At 45.5% G+C, this 18,132-nt stretch overlaps 3 protein-coding genes across 3 annotated transcripts; all 3 read right to left on the reverse strand.

Moving 5' to 3' along the window:
* Nucleotides 1-723: 723 nt before the first annotated feature.
* Nucleotides 724-10,911, reverse strand: LOC126556813 (CLK4-associating serine/arginine rich protein-like). Its single transcript, XM_050212332.1, has 8 exons — nt 10,854-10,911; nt 6,252-6,381; nt 6,013-6,110; nt 5,473-5,654; nt 3,485-5,360; nt 3,200-3,359; nt 1,949-2,060; nt 724-1,809 (listed from the first exon to the last, which is right to left on the reverse strand). The coding sequence occupies exons 2-8, from the start codon at nt 6,348-6,350 to the stop codon at nt 749-751; spliced, it is 3,588 nt and encodes a 1,195-aa protein (XP_050068289.1). The 5' UTR covers nt 6,351-6,381; nt 10,854-10,911; the 3' UTR covers nt 724-748.
* On the reverse strand, nt 7,028-10,835 carry LOC126560038 (CLK4-associating serine/arginine rich protein-like). The gene is made up of 5 exons (XM_050216198.1): nt 10,718-10,835; nt 10,479-10,576; nt 9,939-10,120; nt 7,812-9,826; nt 7,028-7,039 (listed from the first exon to the last, which is right to left on the reverse strand). The coding sequence occupies exons 1-5, from the start codon at nt 10,814-10,816 to the stop codon at nt 7,028-7,030; spliced, it is 2,406 nt and encodes an 801-aa protein (XP_050072155.1). The 5' UTR covers nt 10,817-10,835.
* Nucleotides 10,912-11,626: 715 nt separating the features above from the next.
* LOC126560039 (uncharacterized) lies at nt 11,627-14,233 on the reverse strand. The gene has a single exon (XM_050216199.1). It carries the CDS (start codon nt 14,231-14,233, stop codon nt 11,627-11,629), a length of 2,607 nt encoding a protein of 868 aa, XP_050072156.1.
* Nucleotides 14,234-18,132: the final 3,899 nt, after the last annotated feature.

Genomic DNA, 18,132 nt, shown 5'->3' on the forward strand with positions numbered 1-18,132 from the left:
ATTTCCCATTCCCTCAAACGAAAGCTTCCAGTCGAGTGGAAGCGAATTGTAGCTGTAACCTGAATCGTCGTCTATTAGTATGGAAATTCTGTATAAAAACGAGGTGTTTATGTTGTATGGTAATGATCTGATAATAAAGGTGTGAGAGTGGGTATGTGATAACATCGTACAATCATGTATCAAGTGATTAAAGTCCTATTAATGAACTGTTGTAAGGAGAGAGAGAGAGGTGATAGTGAAAGAGAGTACGAGGGCATTCTTAGTATAGTTGATAAACATGGCGCTGAACAACAGGCCCATTAAGGGTCTCACATGTCTCACCAGACTTAAAACCAGACACGTTATGGCTCAAGAGCTTACAAGACATGCCAGGGGGCGGCCCGGTGGATAGGCGAAAGCGGCGTCGGTCTTTACACAACAGGACCGGGGTTCAAATCCCATACGGAGCGTCCCCCCGTAGTGAGGACTGACAATCCAACTATGTGGTTTCAGCAAATCTAGAAAGCCCATTCGATTGCCGGCGTGACCTAGAAGGTCATTAAGCTAAGAAGAAGAAAACATGGCTCAAACTAGGCGTTTTTAAACTCCCTCCACAAACACCTAGTTCGACCAATACCCATCCGTACGGTAATGCTGAGGTAAGACGGTACAAGAGTTGTAAGTAATAGGAACAGAAAATAAATGGGAACACATAAAGAAAATAGGACAGACCCAAACACAGGTCAGCCAAATAGCGGAAAGCTAGATGTCAGTAGTCAACCAACTTTTTTATCGGTTTCGGAGAACGGGCCGACTGCCGGCTGGAAGCTACCGTTCCACCGGATCCACTACTACCACCATTCCCCCGGGTCGTTGGCCGTTCGGACGAACGGGATCGACGTCCGCGAGAACCGGACCGTGATCTTCGACCACGATAGCGACTTCCACTACTCGCGCCGCTCGAGTAACTAGATTGTTGTCCTTGTCCACCACCATAATTACTCTGATAGCGCTCATAATCTCCCCTGGTACGACCGTAATCCGTACGACGACCAAGACTACCACTCCCGGACACACTTTGCCCGGTATCACGAGAAGCAACACGTTCTCTCGATTTCGATCGTGGCCGATCATATCGCGATGTTGGTGGTGATCTTCTACGATTACGATCATCGAACCGACTACTACCTCCGCCTACCGGGCCACGGCGAAGATTCGTCGATGGTGATATGGACATATCACCCGTACCCCCACCGTAACCTCGCGATGAACCTCCGCCAGATACGTTCGGTGCAGGAGATTCGCGACGTCGCAAACGCCCTATATCACTATAGGAACCACCCTGTCCCGTATGATCTCCGGATTGTGCACCGAAATTAGACGCACTTCGGAGGACCGGTTTTCGCTCGATGACGGCACTACTGTTTCTGTACCCCGTACCCATCGAAGGACCACCCGGAGCTGGTAGTGTTGGTGGAGGCCGGGAATGCAATGCCATCTTCGGCGGAGGAACCGACGTTAACGGAGGCACTAGTAACGGGAGTCTTCGGGGTGAGCTGGACCCATCGTCTACCGGTGCCTGACGATGTTGGAGCTGTTGCTGAGGCGGTTGGGGCGGCTTACTGCCTCCCTCGTTACCCTCATCCGTGCTGTGCTCTTCCGAGCTGTGCGATTTGCTATGCTCACTCTCCGGTGTACCGTACTTGTGACGCAGCTCACGTTGCCGGCGCCTCAGCTTCAGTGCCAGTTCGCGCATCTCATCGTCACGTTCCTGCTGCTGCTGTATCTGACGCTCCACTTTCTCGATTTCAGCCTTCTTGTCCGCTTTGTCTGGAGAGCGTAAGAGAAGAGGAACGTCCCATATTCCCACCATTATTAAAAGCTGACAAATTTGCACGTACAACCCCACCCGGAGATGGTATCGCAGGGCGTACCGTAATCATCGCTACGAACTTCGATACGAACTCACATTGTTTGTTCAGCAGGATCTGCATCTTGCGCTTGAGACGATCGCGAGGGTTAACCGATTTCGATGTGGGACCGGTGCCAGCCGTGGCGGAGCTAACCCCCGTACCTATGACCTGTAACGGTTCGAGCACGAATGTTTGCAAAAAAGCAACACAAAAATGATAGAATAGTTAAACGGTCACTCGGGAATACACACAATAAAGTGGTGAGACGGGCTTATGCGATGAAATGATATAATGAAGTGTGACTTAGGGAGGAATCGTCAAAATCGTGTGTGGGTGAAGGTGTTGTGTAAATGTGTATGTGTGTGTGTATGTGTATGTGTGAGTGTGTGTAATTTGGTTTGTATATATGTGGAAGTGTATAATGTGTGATGGAATGCATGATATACCACTTTTCACTATTTGAACTTCGAATGATGCGAAAACCTTTACACTACGCGGTCACCTGCCCATTAGCCCAGATCTACATCATCTTACTTTCTTAATCAATCAGGATTATTTCCTAAAGTTTAAGGAATAGTTTTAGAATCTAGGATCTAGTGATTGTTTGTAACATCACTTTTTACATCAAATTCCCATTAAGCCAATAAACTTAGTTCACAAATCATTGATCACCTAACGAATAAATGTAGATCAAACAGGATTTAAACATGCTTTAAATAGCAGAGATCCATTTGGTCAAGGAACAGCATTTAAGGACTTGTTAGTACTAATAGATTTAACCGGAAGCAAGTCTTTGGACTTTCTACGATTCTGATGTTCTGATAGCAGCTAAGAACTTCGACTCTGATGTCCAGGAAGGTTTGTAAATGCTTCTTAACCGTGGATTTTAAGCAATTAATCCGTTTTAGCTTTCGATAAGTTAACGTCCTTCGCAAGATAGGAACAGTATCAAAAGAACAAAGTCGAGAGCTCTGGGCATTTGAAACCAAGGCATAGACATCCATTAGTTGCTTCCAAGAAAACGAGATCAACAATTACAACCAAAACGAATGGGAAAGGACGCTTTAAAAACACTACAAGGTGGAGGATTCATACGAGGGACCACCATCGGGCATGCATATCCACTTTTCACTCCCTCCAACGACTATTATCTCTAGCCAGACAACGGTTTTCCCCCAAAAATCAAAGCGAACACAACAAACACACGCACGCACGCATCCGGTGGAGGGCGGAAGGCAGTTTTTGGTGGTGGTATTTCGGAAACGAATCGGATTGTTGCGGTATCGGGTTGAGTTATTCTTACTGACTTTGGATTCGGGAGCGCTGGTGCCACCAGTGACCGTTTTACCAAACCTTAACGATGTGCTTCCACCGACACCGCTGCCACCACCGGCCGGTCCAACACCGACCGGGTCGGCTGGTTCCAGTTTCTCTTGCTTAATCGGTACCATCATGTCGAAGGAGGATCTGGCGAAGAAAGATATTTCAAAAAAATTGTTAGTGTAAGCGAACGACTAAATCGTTGGAAGAACCATTCAAAAAGATAAAACAAAATGGGGAAAATGAACGAATACGCTACACGCTACACTCACTTAATGACGCTTCCCGTGCCGCTCGTTTCGTCCGCTCGAAGACCCGCATCGGTTGCTTGCAGTGCGGAAATGATCGCTGGTTTACGATCGTCACCGTTTGTATCGTCGCCGGATGTGCTCGCTTCATCGCTAGAACTTTCATCGCCTCTTCTTCGTCCGTAGTACCGTTTGATAGGGACCTCCGGTTCAGGCTCAATTAATGCCAGTGCTGGTATCGGTTTCTTTTCATCCATCGGCACTTCGGCAGTTGTTGGCAACGGTAAAGGTGGTGGTGGTGGAGGCGGTGGAGCACTGAGCAACGTGTGTGGCACAACGAGAGAAGGCTTTTCCAGCGTTACTGTCGTAGTTGCCGTAGTTGTCGTCGTGCTCGTTGTAGTTTGGCTTATTGGCGGTTTTCTGGAGACACGCAACGAATCATTATCCGATTCTGCACCGGATCTTCGTTTCGTTCGCGACACTTGAGTACGACGAGCTGGAGTTCTGGAGCGTGATCGCGATGATGAGGTAGATGATGAAGAGGAAGAAGAAGAACGTGACTTGCGTCGAGACGATGAATGCCCACCAGGATACCTTCGTCGCGGACTCCAGCGAGAAGCTTTAGTTCGTGTACGCGACCGAGACCTTGATCGTGACCGTGATCGTGATTTTGTTTTCGAGCGCCGCCGATATCGCGAGTAAGTTGATCGAGTTGTACCTCGACCGCCACCACTTCTCGACCGTGATCGACTTCTGCCCGCTGCGTTGCCTCTTAAACGTCGTCTACTCCGGCTCCGACTACGATCCCGGCTGCGACTTCGACTTCGACTTCGGCTACTACTAGAGCTTCTCCGATGACGTCGACTTCGTCCACGGCTGCGGCTACTACTCCTACTACTGCTTCTGCTACTTCTTCCCCGTCCTCCACTAGCCGCCGAACGTTGATACTGCACCGGTGGCTTCCGATCACTCTCCTTCTGTTGTTGCGTTTTAAGCTTTTCCAAATTTTGCTTCACTTTATCCGCATAGCTTAATGTACCGGTAGCTTCCGCACCGGCCCCGGCCGCTCCCGAACGCAATCGAGCCGCTTTCGACGTGCCAGCTATACCTCCTAGCGTGCTCATTTCACGCGAAAATCCAAATGAAATTTTCCCGTGTGGCTGCAACTCTTCCTCGCCACCGAACGAAGTAATGTACGTTATCTTGCCCGAATTTACCGGCGAAGGTGACCGCGAGCTATCGTTCGCTTCGACAAACGTGCGCGGCACTAGCTCCTCTTTGGCTGCGTAGCTCGGTGGACTAAGTGGCCTTCCCGCTACCTTCCGTTCGCGTTGCGCTCTTCGCTCTCGACGACTTTTGCGCCCACTGAACATGATCTTCTCCTGTTCTTCTTCCCGCGCCAAACGCAACGTTTCCGCTTCATCGGAGTCTTTCGTCAGGAAGGAATAGAAATCATTGCTCTTCATTCCATACTGCCGACCACAGGCGTTTAGTTCGTGCGCTTGGTTAGTGCCTATTTTGTTGATATCAATCGACACATCCATATCGAGATCAGAATCAGAATCGTCCTTCATGCACTCGTCGAATCGAGCCGTTGCTGGCGGTGCACTCGAACTAGCTAACGTGGCCGATGATTCGGAAGCTTTTTCAATGGCCGTTATCGATTGTACGAACGGTACGCTGCTTCCGCTTCCAAGACCACCAGAAACGAGGCTCGACGATCCTGACGATCCACCCGGAACTGTTTCCGTTTCTTCGTACGTGTAACCGATGGCGGCTCCGGCTGAAGATTTCTTTTTTGCTGCAGCAGCCCCAGCCTTCGTTTCTGCCTCGATCTGTGCATTCACTCCGAACTGTTCCTCCAGATACAGTTGATGAAGGTACTTTTCTTCCACAATTCCTGCAAGACAAATTGGGGAGAATGTAGCGAAAAAATCTACAACAAAAGCAGGAACGCATCGTTCCCCGGATCGAGATGCATTCGGTTCGTTGTTGGATTCATAGTTACCCACCGAGAAATTCGTTCTGGGCCAGCACCCGGTATCGTTCGTAATTCATCGCCCGTTCGTCCGAATCATCCTCGAGAGGGTCGGGCTGATCCGGGTTGGTACGTGGCACCGGCGGTATGTAGTCTAGATGCGCACGCACATCAAACCGATCGATCAGATTGTCCTTCTGGCCCTGCCATGGCATCCTATGGGGAAAAGGAAAGAAGCGCAAAGTCTACCATAAAACAAACCGCCCCTTTTCTTGAAATTTTCTGACGCCGGGATTTTTTTCAAAGGGCATAGCGTTTTTCTTGCTCGAGGACTACTTGTCCCCTTGAACAATTATGTTACAATTACGCCATTTGCGCAAAGAACAAAGCGGAACAGGAAATGTATTACAATTTTACATGAGACGTCCCAGGAACCGGATCGTTTCCGCGGGCGGAAAAGGAGCGCACGAGCATGAATTGCACAAGAAAGCTAATGCACAAGAAAACACAGGTAACAAGAAGAGAACGGTCCCAGGGAGAACCAGAGCTCCCTGGTGCATTGAATATCACTTGCATGATTGCAGGATTCTCGGCAGCTGTCGCGACGCTAGCGTCCAGGTGAATTTTGCATTTGCGTCCATGCACTTGAAGGAACTGTGTCGGGTCGGCTTTCTGTGTTCCCCCAACGTGTCCGGTGTCGAGTACGTCCCGGGCAGGCACATGGAAAAAAGACAAAATGGCATTGCAATCAGTACAAGGTCAAAGGCAAACAGGGGTTCCGGCTGAGAACCGGTTCCGGCTAGCAATGCGTACAATACGCTCGTAGAAGTCCTGCCGTCGTTCGGCCCGCTTCCGATAATCGACCAGCATGCCGCGGATCTTCTTTTCCTGTTTGCGAGCTTCGTGCCACATTTTGAGGGTTGTTGCAAATGTTGCTGCTTCCCTATACACGAACCCAACTCTTTCCGCTTCCGGTGTATTCTCCTAGCGAATACAAACTCTGTTCTTGATGTAGATTTGTTGTGGGCTATAATCTTGATATTCACATCTTAACCACGAGAATGTTCTTCACAAACTATTTAGTTTATCATACTGTCGCAAAAATTGACTTCAAACTTCTTTACACTACACATTTGGCACATTTTCTGTAGCAATTTTTTAGTTTTTGACTCCTTTTTGCTCCAAATTTACGCCCGGCTTTTTTCGTATCACTTCTTGCAAAGACAACGCGCCACGCGCAAGTCCACCAGACGCCGGCTTTGCTATTTGGGGTAAATCTCATGAATCTACATAGAAAAAAGGTTTCACTTCTATAGGAATCCTATTTACAATACACTTAGTGCTTGGTTTTGTCCCAACACTTTAGAAATTATTATTCTTCATGTAAAATACAACACACGATTTTCCGATGCGGCAAAACTAATGCACGACTTTTTTGTTGTGCTTGCTTGTTTGACAGCTGCTGTGACAGTTGTTTCGAGAGACTCACCTCGGTCTTGGTGATTGTAGCGCCAGCTAAAACTGTAGCGGACAGTAGCATAACTAACTCCAATTTTCAGGGCTATTTGAAAATACAATCTGAACGGCGGTTATTTCTTTTTCTATAGATAATTTAAAGTTTAAAAATTACAAAAGTTAAAAAATGCATTCCAAAATGGTAATTTTATTAAAGCGTAAAGCAATCACAAATAATTATATATGTTAAATGAATAAAAAGACAGTTTACTTTATCTCTCCGGGACTCAATATTTCTCCCATATCCGACTGAGTCTGGGTGTTGAACGTCGACGAGGACAACTCTGTCCCTTCACTGCTTGCAATCTGACCGATTTTGGAACCGACACCATATGGTATGGAATCCACAGACAAACAAGCAGATATAGCTTCCGAATCTAAATCATATTCGTTTTCAGATCCAACCGGACTACTAAATTCCCCTGCATCCAAAACATCCGATCTACTAGACAGGGTTTTCGAAAGGGAAAATGAAATCCCAGACGTAGACCTGGAATTGAAACTGTTTCTTAGCTTTGTGTCTCCTTGCAGCGATTGTAAAAACTTTTGAGCAGCTTTCTTTGCAATTTCATCTCTGTCTACTCCAACCGATGATGGTGGGGATCTTTCGCTACTACCAAGTTGATAGATCTTACGAATAGTTTTCGCATAGCGTGGATTACATTCGAATAGAGCACGCTGGAACTGCTTATGACCATACGGAGGGCTTGTTGCGGGACGCGATGACGCTTCTTCAACGAATGTGCTCTGACAGCCAAAACATTCACATGATCTCGATCGCAAGGTTGATGATACGGGACGAACGGGGCGATTTACTTCATTCACTGCTGTATTTTCAACATTCTGTGCTCGCTTTACCACCTTCGATGTTTCCTCAGCAATTTTTTCTATATTCCCCTTAAGTATCTCTAGATTTTCCGTCAATTCGTTGCTCATTTTCATGTTCTGTGATTGGGCCTCCACAGCAGATTTCCAAATGCGTAGTTTCTCCAAAAACCGATTGCGTGCAGATTGTCCATCGGATACTATCTCGGCCTCAGATTCAGAAGATTCCTTGCACGAGCTTTCTACGGGAGGACTGCGAAGTGCTGGAATGCTCGATACTTCAAGCAAACTTCGCTGGCATCGTACACTTGTGGGATGTTGCTTTACTTGCTCAACTTTTTGGCATTCTGGTACCGAAGCTTCATTGCTCACACTATCCTTCGAGGTTAAATTTAAAAGCTTTCGTATATCTTCTTCGTCGATCTCTTCGAAATCGTCCTCAGTACTCGACAACACAACGAGCAGTGTGGCATTGTGTGGCACAACGAGAGAAGGCTTTTCCAGCGTTACTGTCGTAGTTGCCGTAGTTGTCGTCGTGCTCGTTGTAGTTTGGCTTATTGGCGGTTTTCTGGAGACACGCAACGAATCATTATCCGATTCTGCACCGGATCTTCGTTTCGTTCGCGACACTTGAGTACGACGAGCTGGAGTTCTGGAGCGTGATCGCGATGATGAGGTAGATGATGAAGAGGAAGAAGAAGAACGTGACTTGCGTCGAGACGATGAATGCCCACCAGGATACCTTCGTCGCGGACTCCAGCGAGAAGCTTTAGTTCGTGTACGCGACCGAGACCTTGATCGTGACCGTGATCGTGATTTTGTTTTCGAGCGCCGCCGATATCGCGAGTAAGTTGATCGAGTTGTACCTCGACCGCCACCACTTCTCGACCGTGATCGACTTCTGCCCGCTGCGTTGCCTCTTAAACGTCGTCTACTCCGGCTCCGACTACGATCCCGGCTGCGACTTCGACTTCGACTTCGGCTACTACTAGAGCTTCTCCGATGACGTCGACTTCGTCCACGGCTGCGGCTACTACTCCTACTACTGCTTCTGCTACTTCTTCCCCGTCCTCCACTAGCCGCCGAACGTTGATACTGCACCGGTGGCTTCCGATCACTCTCCTTCTGTTGTTGCGTTTTAAGCTTTTCCAAATTTTGCTTCACTTTATCCGCATAGCTTAATGTACCGGTAGCTTCCGCACCGGCCCCGGCCGCTCCCGAACGCAATCGAGCCGCTTTCGACGTGCCAGCTATACCTCCTAGCGTGCTCATTTCACGCGAAAATCCAAATGAAATTTTCCCGTGTGGCTGCAACTCTTCCTCGCCACCGAACGAAGTAATGTACGTTATCTTGCCCGAATTTACCGGCGAAGGTGACCGCGAGCTATCGTTCGCTTCGACAAACGTGCGCGGCACTAGCTCCTCTTTGGCTGCGTAGCTCGGTGGACTAAGTGGCCTTCCCGCTACCTTCCGTTCGCGTTGCGCTCTTCGCTCTCGACGACTTTTGCGCCCACTGAACATGATCTTCTCCTGTTCTTCTTCCCGCGCCAAACGCAACGTTTCCGCTTCATCGGAGTCTTTCGTCAGGAAGGAATAGAAATCATTGCTCTTCATTCCATACTGCCGACCACAGGCGTTTAGTTCGTGCGCTTGGTTAGTGCCTATTTTGTTGATATCAATCGACACATCCATATCGAGATCAGAATCAGAATCGTCCTTCATGCACTCGTCGAATCGAGCCGTTGCTGGCGGTGCACTCGAACTAGCTAACGTGGCCGATGATTCGGAAGCTTTTTCAATGGCCGTTATCGATTGTACGAACGGTACGCTGCTTCCGCTTCCAAGACCACCAGAAACGAGGCTCGACGATCCTGACGATCCACCCGGAACTGTTTCCGTTTCTTCGTACGTGTAACCGATGGCGGCTCCGGCTGAAGATTTCTTTTTTGCTGCAGCAGCCCCAGCCTTCGTTTCTGCCTCGATCTGTGCATTCACTCCGAACTGTTCCTCCAGATACAGTTGATGAAGGTACTTTTCTTCCACAATTCCTGCAAGACAAATTGGGGAGAATGTAGCGAAAAAATCTACAACAAAAGCAGGAACGCATCGTTCCCCGGATCGAGATGCATTCGGTTCGTTGTTGGATTCATAGTTACCCACCGAGAAATTCGTTCTGGGCCAGCACCCGGTATCGTTCGTAATTCATCGCCCGTTCGTCCGAATCATCCTCGAGAGGGTCGGGCTGATCCGGGTTGGTACGTGGCACCGGCGGTATGTAGTCTAGATGCGCACGCACATCAAACCGATCGATCAGATTGTCCTTCTGGCCCTGCCATGGCATCCTATGGGGAAAAGGAAAGAAGCGCAAAGTCTACCATAAAACAAACCGCCCCTTTTCTTGAAATTTTCTGACGCCGGGATTTTTTTCAAAGGGCATAGCGTTTTTCTTGCTCGAGGACTACTTGTCCCCTTGAACAATTATGTTACAATTACGCCATTTGCGCAAAGAACAAAGCGGAACAGGAAATGTATTACAATTTTACATGAGACGTCCCAGGAACCGGATCGTTTCCGCGGGCGGAAAAGGAGCGCACGAGCATGAATTGCACAAGAAAGCTAATGCACAAGAAAACACAGGTAACAAGAAGAGAACGGTCCCAGGGAGAACCAGAGCTCCCTGGTGCATTGAATATCACTTGCATGATTGCAGGATTCTCGGCAGCTGTCGCGACGCTAGCGTCCAGGTGAATTTTGCATTTGCGTCCATGCACTTGAAGGAACTGTGTCGGGTCGGCTTTCTGTGTTCCCCCAACGTGTCCGGTGTCGAGTACGTCCCGGGCAGGCACATGGAAAAAAGACAAAATGGCATTGCAATCAGTACAAGGTCAAAGGCAAACAGGGGTTCCGGCTGAGAACCGGTTCCGGCTAGCAATGCGTACAATACGCTCGTAGAAGTCCTGCCGTCGTTCGGCCCGCTTCCGATAATCGACCAGCATGCCGCGGATCTTCTTTTCCTGTTTGCGAGCTTCGTGCCACATTTTGAGGGTTGTTGCAAATGTTGCTGCTTCCCTATACACGAACCCAACTCTTTCCGCTTCCGGTGTATTCTCCTAGCGAATACAAACTCTGTTCTTGATGTAGATTTGTTGTGGGCTATAATCTTGATATTTACATCTTAACCACGAGAATGTTCTTCACAAACTATTTAGTTTATCATACTGTCGCAAAAATTGACTTCAAACTTCTTTACACTACACATTTGGCACATTTTCTGTAGCAATTTTTTAGTTTTTGACTCCTTTTTGCTCCAAATTTACGCCCGGCTTTTTTCGTATCACTTCTTGCAAAGACAACGCGCCACGCGCAAGTCCACCAGACGCCGGCTTTGCTATTTGGGGTAAATCTCATGAATCTACATAGAAAAAAGGTTTCACTTCTATAGGAATCCTATTTACAATACACTTAGTGCTTGGTTTTGTCCCAACACTTTAGAAATTATTATTCTTCATGTAAAATACAACACACGATTTTCCGATGCGGCAAAACTAATGCACGACTTTTTTGTTGTGCTTGCTTGTTTGACAGCTGCTGTGACAGTTGTTTCGAGAGACTCACCTCGGTCTTGGTGATTGTAGCGCCAGCTAAAACTGTAGCGGACAGTAGCATAACTAACTCCAATTTTCAGGGCTATTTGAAAATACAATCTGAACGGCGGTTATTTCTTTTTCTATAGATAATTTAAAGTTTAAAAATTACAAAAGTTAAAAAATGCATTCCAAAATGGTAATTTTATTAAAGCGTAAAGCAATCACAAATAATTATATATGTTAAATGAATAAAAAGACAGTTTACTTTATCTCTCCGGGACTCAATATTTCTCCCATATCCGACTGAGTCTGGGTGTTGAACGTCGACGAGGACAACTCTGTCCCTTCACTGCTTGCAATCTGACCGATTTTGGAACCGACACCATATGGTATGGAATCCACAGACAAACAAGCAGATATAGCTTCCGAATCTAAATCATATTCGTTTTCAGATCCAACCGGACTACTAAATTCCCCTGCATCCAAAACATCCGATCTACTAGACAGGGTTTTCGAAAGGGAAAATGAAATCCCAGACGTAGACCTGGAATTGAAACTGTTTCTTAGCTTTGTGTCTCCTTGCAGCGATTGTAAAAACTTTTGAGCAGCTTTCTTTGCAATTTCATCTCTGTCTACTCCAACCGATGATGGTGGGGATCTTTCGCTACTACCAAGTTGATAGATCTTACGAATAGTTTTCGCATAGCGTGGATTACATTCGAATAGAGCACGCTGGAACTGCTTATGACCATACGGAGGGCTTGTTGCGGGACGCGATGACGCTTCTTCAACGAATGTGCTCTGACAGCCAAAACATTCACATGATCTCGATCGCAAGGTTGATGATACGGGACGAACGGGGCGATTTACTTCATTCACTGCTGTATTTTCAACATTCTGTGCTCGCTTTACCACCTTCGATGTTTCCTCAGCAATTTTTTCTATATTCCCCTTAAGTATCTCTAGATTTTCCGTCAATTCGTTGCTCATTTTCATGTTCTGTGATTGGGCCTCCACAGCAGATTTCCAAATGCGTAGTTTCTCCAAAAACCGATTGCGTGCAGATTGTCCATCGGATACTATCTCGGCCTCAGATTCAGAAGATTCCTTGCACGAGCTTTCTACGGGAGGACTGCGAAGTGCTGGAATGCTCGATACTTCAAGCAAACTTCGCTGGCATCGTACACTTGTGGGATGTTGCTTTACTTGCTCAACTTTTTGGCATTCTGGTACCGAAGCTTCATTGCTCACACTATCCTTCGAGGTTAAATTTAAAAGCTTTCGTATATCTTCTTCGTCGATCTCTTCGAAATCGTCCTCAGTACTCGACACGTTAGAATCTTCATCGGAAACGGTAAATAATATGTGAGACCTCTTTTTCGGCGAAACTTTCTTGCGCTTCATGTTTACAAAAGGATCTAAATATTTGTTTGGTGTGTTGCTGTTTCTGAATACCCTGCAGACCGACCGGGGTATACGTATTTGCGAAAATTCACAAGCATCACTGTCTGGAAAAATGGTTGAATTAATTTCTGAATCACTCGAATCATCGCCCGACACAATCCTTTGGTCCTTTTTATCAGCAAAAAATTTCGACGATTCAGGTACAATATCCGTCTTCCTTTCGTTGGTCTCTGACGTATCTTTTTCACTTCGAATATTTTCTGTCACCACTGCCGTTTGTCCTCGTTTCAACTCCACGTACATTACGTTATCATTCGGCAGCTCGTCACGATTCTTATCCTTTTCATCGATGATCGCCACGTTTGCAGTTTGTTGTACCTTCAGATTAGCATCCCAGCGTCCTTTAATAGAAACGCTAGGCAGGACATGGCTTGTGAATCCAAACGATTCTATGGCAACATCATCTGGTTCGGAAGCTTTTTCTTGAGTCGCTATTCCATCGCTTTGTTCTTTGTGCTCATTTTGATTTTCTTCAATATTTGGACCACTATCTTTGTTTTCATGCGGACCCATAGACTCATAATTTCTGTCGTCGGATTTCGTTGCTTGGTCTGCCAGACCTTTCCCAACATTTTCAGCAACCTCTGGTGCACTTTTCGAAACCTCTGGCCCATGCTTTTCTGCCTGCATCTGTATAAATCTCTCAAATAGTAATTTAAACTGTCCATCGGAAAATGTTCGCCCGGAAGGTTTTACTTGCTTCCTGGATGTTGATGACATAGGAGCCGTTGCAGGAGGTGTACATGGTTTAACGGTGGGTCGTGAACGAAGCTCGCACGCGCTTAAACACTTTGCAGATCTCGCACTCACCGGTGGTTGCTGCTGGACAACCCGTTGCACATTCGTTCTTTTTACCACGGCACGTTGCGAAACAAAGTTCACATTGGTTCCAATAGTACGTACCTCAGCCGTAGTTGCTACGGTAACTTTGTTGTTCAACGGTTCCGCTTCGTCGGACAGCACACTCGGCACCTCCCTGGGGGTATCTTGAGTTACCATGATAGCGCTTTGATCTTGAAAGGGACACGTTCGCACCTCGTATCGTACAACAACCTTCTCCGGTTCCGGTACCTGTAGCCATGCTTTAGGCGTCGACACCTTCTTGTTGGATCGCTTTCCCGGCTCACACTGGACACCATGCTCATCGAACGTCACGATGGTTTTTCTCGTTTCGCGGACGAATTTACGCGCGTACGCAATCAGCTCTTCAACGTCCGTCTTCTTCAACACTTCCGGTTCGCTTTCGTTGACCTGGCACAACGACTGCACCGTACGGGTAGCTTGTTCACTGAGAAAATCTATCTCATCGTACAGTTCCTTAAATCCCAAGCATAGCGCATCGAACGAATCGTCTATGGTGTCTTCCTCGACACTGGACGGCGTGAAACACTCTTCCTCTCGCATGGTGAGCAGCGACTGAATGACTAACACGAAAGCCTTTCCTTTGAGCAGTCAGGCGAATGAAAACACCAGCCAGTTGCTAGGATACCGCCCAAACAACGCGCTGCTCGTTATGCTTCGATGACACACTGCTTGATGCACATGCAGCTTAGGAAGGGAATAAGGTACGAAACAACACATAAAACAGACACACAATTAAGCGCTTGGGTTTATCGATAGATTATTATTGTAGACTTTTTTATATAATGTTTATTTTGTTTGTCCATTCGTTTGTCAATATATTGTTCCAATATTTACAAAATGGTTTGTTTCGCAGGATCGCCCACGGATCAATGTGTTATATTACTTTCCCAAAATGTCTTTTGCCTAAGAACGCCTCACCAACCTACAAATAGTTTACATAGTGTTGGGTTATATCGCGCTACAGGTCCTCCTACTACATCACATGCCTGTGGGGCATGGGGATGAAGCCAATGGTAAGGTCCTCCGTTTTAGATGTTAGTTTTCTCGATTTCATAGCACTTGAGTCGAATAACGTTGTAGCCACACTATTACTACTACTACTATTCAAGTATCAAACCTTTATCCATGCTTTAAAGAACTTACAGGGACGTGGTATACATAGTAATGATACGCCATCCCTTCTATCCCAACAGCTATCAGGTAATTCATCATTGTCATCGGACAGACTCGCTAGTAAAGTTTCAACATGCACGTGCACGATCCAAATCGCGAAAAAGGATACTACGATCGGCCTAGGAGTGCATGAACCTGGGATGCAACGCATCCTTCAGCGCAGCACTTCCCCACGGGTGATCGTACCTCCATTTTTCTCCATTGTTTTTTTGTTGTTTACAAGTATATACAAATATGGCGAGTGTTGTGTTCCAATGTGACGAATGCGGTGAGCCTTTTTAAGGGGGCGCGTGTGATCGCACGATCACACACCGCACCCTTTAAAGGACATCGCAAATCGTCGGTTTTGCTTAATTAAATGTACAAATTGAAAAACGAACTGAAACAACGTCATCCGGTCGAACTGGTACTCTGCCTTATTTTGAAAGAGGTCAGTACCGTGGGTGGATGGATGGATGGTGATGATGGGAACGCATCGATTCCCCCCTCCGTTTAACATGAAGAGGTTGAGATCATTCTCCTAACGCAACAAGACGCGCTACTGTAGTACCCTTGTATGAGTGTGTGTCTGGTTTTTTTTAATAGTAATGCTTAACTGTTAACTTCTCCAACTACTATCCATTTCTACTACCTTTCTCTTTAGCTTTGCTTGGCAAAAAAGACTAACAAACGCGGACCAAACACACCAGAACCAGGTCGGTTTTACCAACGGTCCGTTTTTTTTTCTTAGCGGCATTAGTCTACTATTGAGTAACGAACAAAACAGAACAATTCTTATACTGTTGTGAAAGCAAAAATGACTCACGCCACGCGATAAATTTTACGGTACGCCTTTGGTAAGGATTCAAGGAAAACACACATGGCCTATATCTTATATGATCTGCTGCTTCCGGCGAACTGATGCAAGCTGGTTTACACCACTATACTTGGACCATTCTTTAAGTCTTTAACACAATAACTCACTACTAAACTTGCACAATTATAGATTTATAGCAACTATTAAGTCAACGATTCGCATTCGCAAGGATGGCCACAGTATGGTTATGTCTTGGTGTGGTGGGGGGAAGAAATGAAAGTCATGGCAGTTACGCAAAACACAAAAACCTCCTATAGCGGCTGACACAATCGATCGAGTGATCGATCCTATTAACAAACAATTTAATCTGAACGGCGTCTATCATGCTTAGTAATCAATGGGTTTGATTAAGCGCAAAAAACACTATTTGGCCTATTGGTTTCCTATTAGTTTCGTCGATTCACACTGTGTAAACGCATCGCTACTACTACTACTACTACTACGACTTGTGGTTGCCGATCAATAAACTATCTAAAAATGTTAATCCTCTGCTCTCTCTCATAACTCAAATCCATTCAAAACACGCTTGCAGGTTTGCCTTTTGTTACTTGCATTTAGTGTTGGGTAGAGTGAGCTCGCGAGCTACACCTGAGGCCTGAGACTTCAAACAAACTGAGGGCCCTGTCCTATATCGGCACGGCTTTTTTAAAGAGCTACTTACCACAACACTAGATGCAACCCCATACACCAATCGCTTTTACCTATTCTGCTCTATATTGCGCGAATAGGAGGTTGTATTTCTTCTCGATACGATAAACTTCACCTGGATGATGGGCTGGAGGATACATGGCTAATAACTGCTAAAAGGGTTTGCTGCTGACTGCTGATGCCTATTATAAGAGAGCGCCGCACTGGAGGAGTTCGCACGCACGCACTACCGGAAATACATGCCAATATACCTTTTTTCTCAAACCACAATCTAGTAATAGTGGTTCGCTTACTGATTCGTTATGATTTGATTGTTTCTTTTTGTTTTGTTCTGCTTTTTGTTTGCTAATATCTTCTCTTCTTTCTTTTTTGTTACTCATTTTACGGAATGTTTTAGAGCATTCGAAAAATTACTGGTTACTTTTATATATCTTGCTTAGGGTAGGTAAAGAGTAGTGCTGTGTGTTACCGGTTACGCTTTATATGCCCACAAAAAAGATTCGATTGCTATATTCAAGATATTATTCAATATCGTTCAAAGGTACTTCATCGGTTTTGTTCATTTGCTTGGTTTTTGCCGGTTGCACTCACACACACACACGTGTAAATATGCTGCTTCCCACGCGGGCCAAGTACAACAGTTACAACTAACATTGAAAAGAAAAGAAAAATGGTTTAAAATAAAGTATATCAATAAAAGTATAATAAATTACGGCACACAAAAATACTTACCTGCTAAGGCAAAATGAATAAAAACCAATATAAAACACACGCACACACCACAATAAGAGGGAAAAGAAAAACACCAAATGAAACAATAATTTAAAACGAAACACACTAAAACAAAAGAGAAACAAAATGGAAACCTTTTCAGAAGAAAATAATCAAATTTTCACTGTATTTGCAACATCATTTGCTCTCATTTTCCAAACACGATCATACCAAAATTATGTTTTTTCTTCGATTACTTCTGTCCCTCCTTTCCAAACCCTCGTTTGTCACACTGCAATTTGAATTCTTCTCGCAGCAAAATCGAAAAGTGTAACTAAGAGTAAATATAATATACTAAAAAAAACGGTACATTACAGTGTGGGTTTTTTGTTTTGTAAAGAAATACACTTACACTGAATTTATAAAACTAACTCTCTCTCTCTCCATTCTAGCGATGTCGATCATAAGCCGTACAGTTATTTACATTTGGGTTTGATTTTTTCGTTTTCGTTAAGGAAAATCTGTGTGTGTGTGCTTCCACTTTTCAACGCGTATTCAAAAAGGGAGGAAAAAGAAACATTAAATAGACGTTAGTTTGTCAACCTACACATTTATAAATACGTACATAATAAAATTAAAACATTTCCTTTTCTTCTCCCTTCTGCGCTTCTTGTTTTTTCCACTCTTTCTCTCTCTCTCTTTCTATCTCTCTGTATTCTCCACTTAATCATACAAAATTGTTTAAAGAATGCATGGTGTGTGTACTTATGCGTATTTGTGTATAAAATTTGCAAGTTAAGCATGCTCAACTTACAGGTAAACTCTCAAAAATCGAGTTATAGCTCGCGCGCGTACCATCTTTATATCTGTCTAGCCTTCCTTCTTTTCGCACACCGTTCCATCCCAAAATACTTTTGCTCCACCAAACCGCGACATTATTAGGACCTTTCACAAAAGTCATGAGCCACCCTTCCCTGATCCTTCTTGGGATCCCAGGGGTACATGTGTGCGTCCTTTTATCGTTCAATGGCATTTCAACTGAGAAAAAGCG

Source organism: Anopheles maculipalpis, chromosome 2RL (assembly GCF_943734695.1).
Source record: "Anopheles maculipalpis chromosome 2RL, idAnoMacuDA_375_x, whole genome shotgun sequence".
Classification (NCBI taxonomy): Eukaryota; Metazoa; Arthropoda; class Insecta; order Diptera; family Culicidae; genus Anopheles; species Anopheles maculipalpis.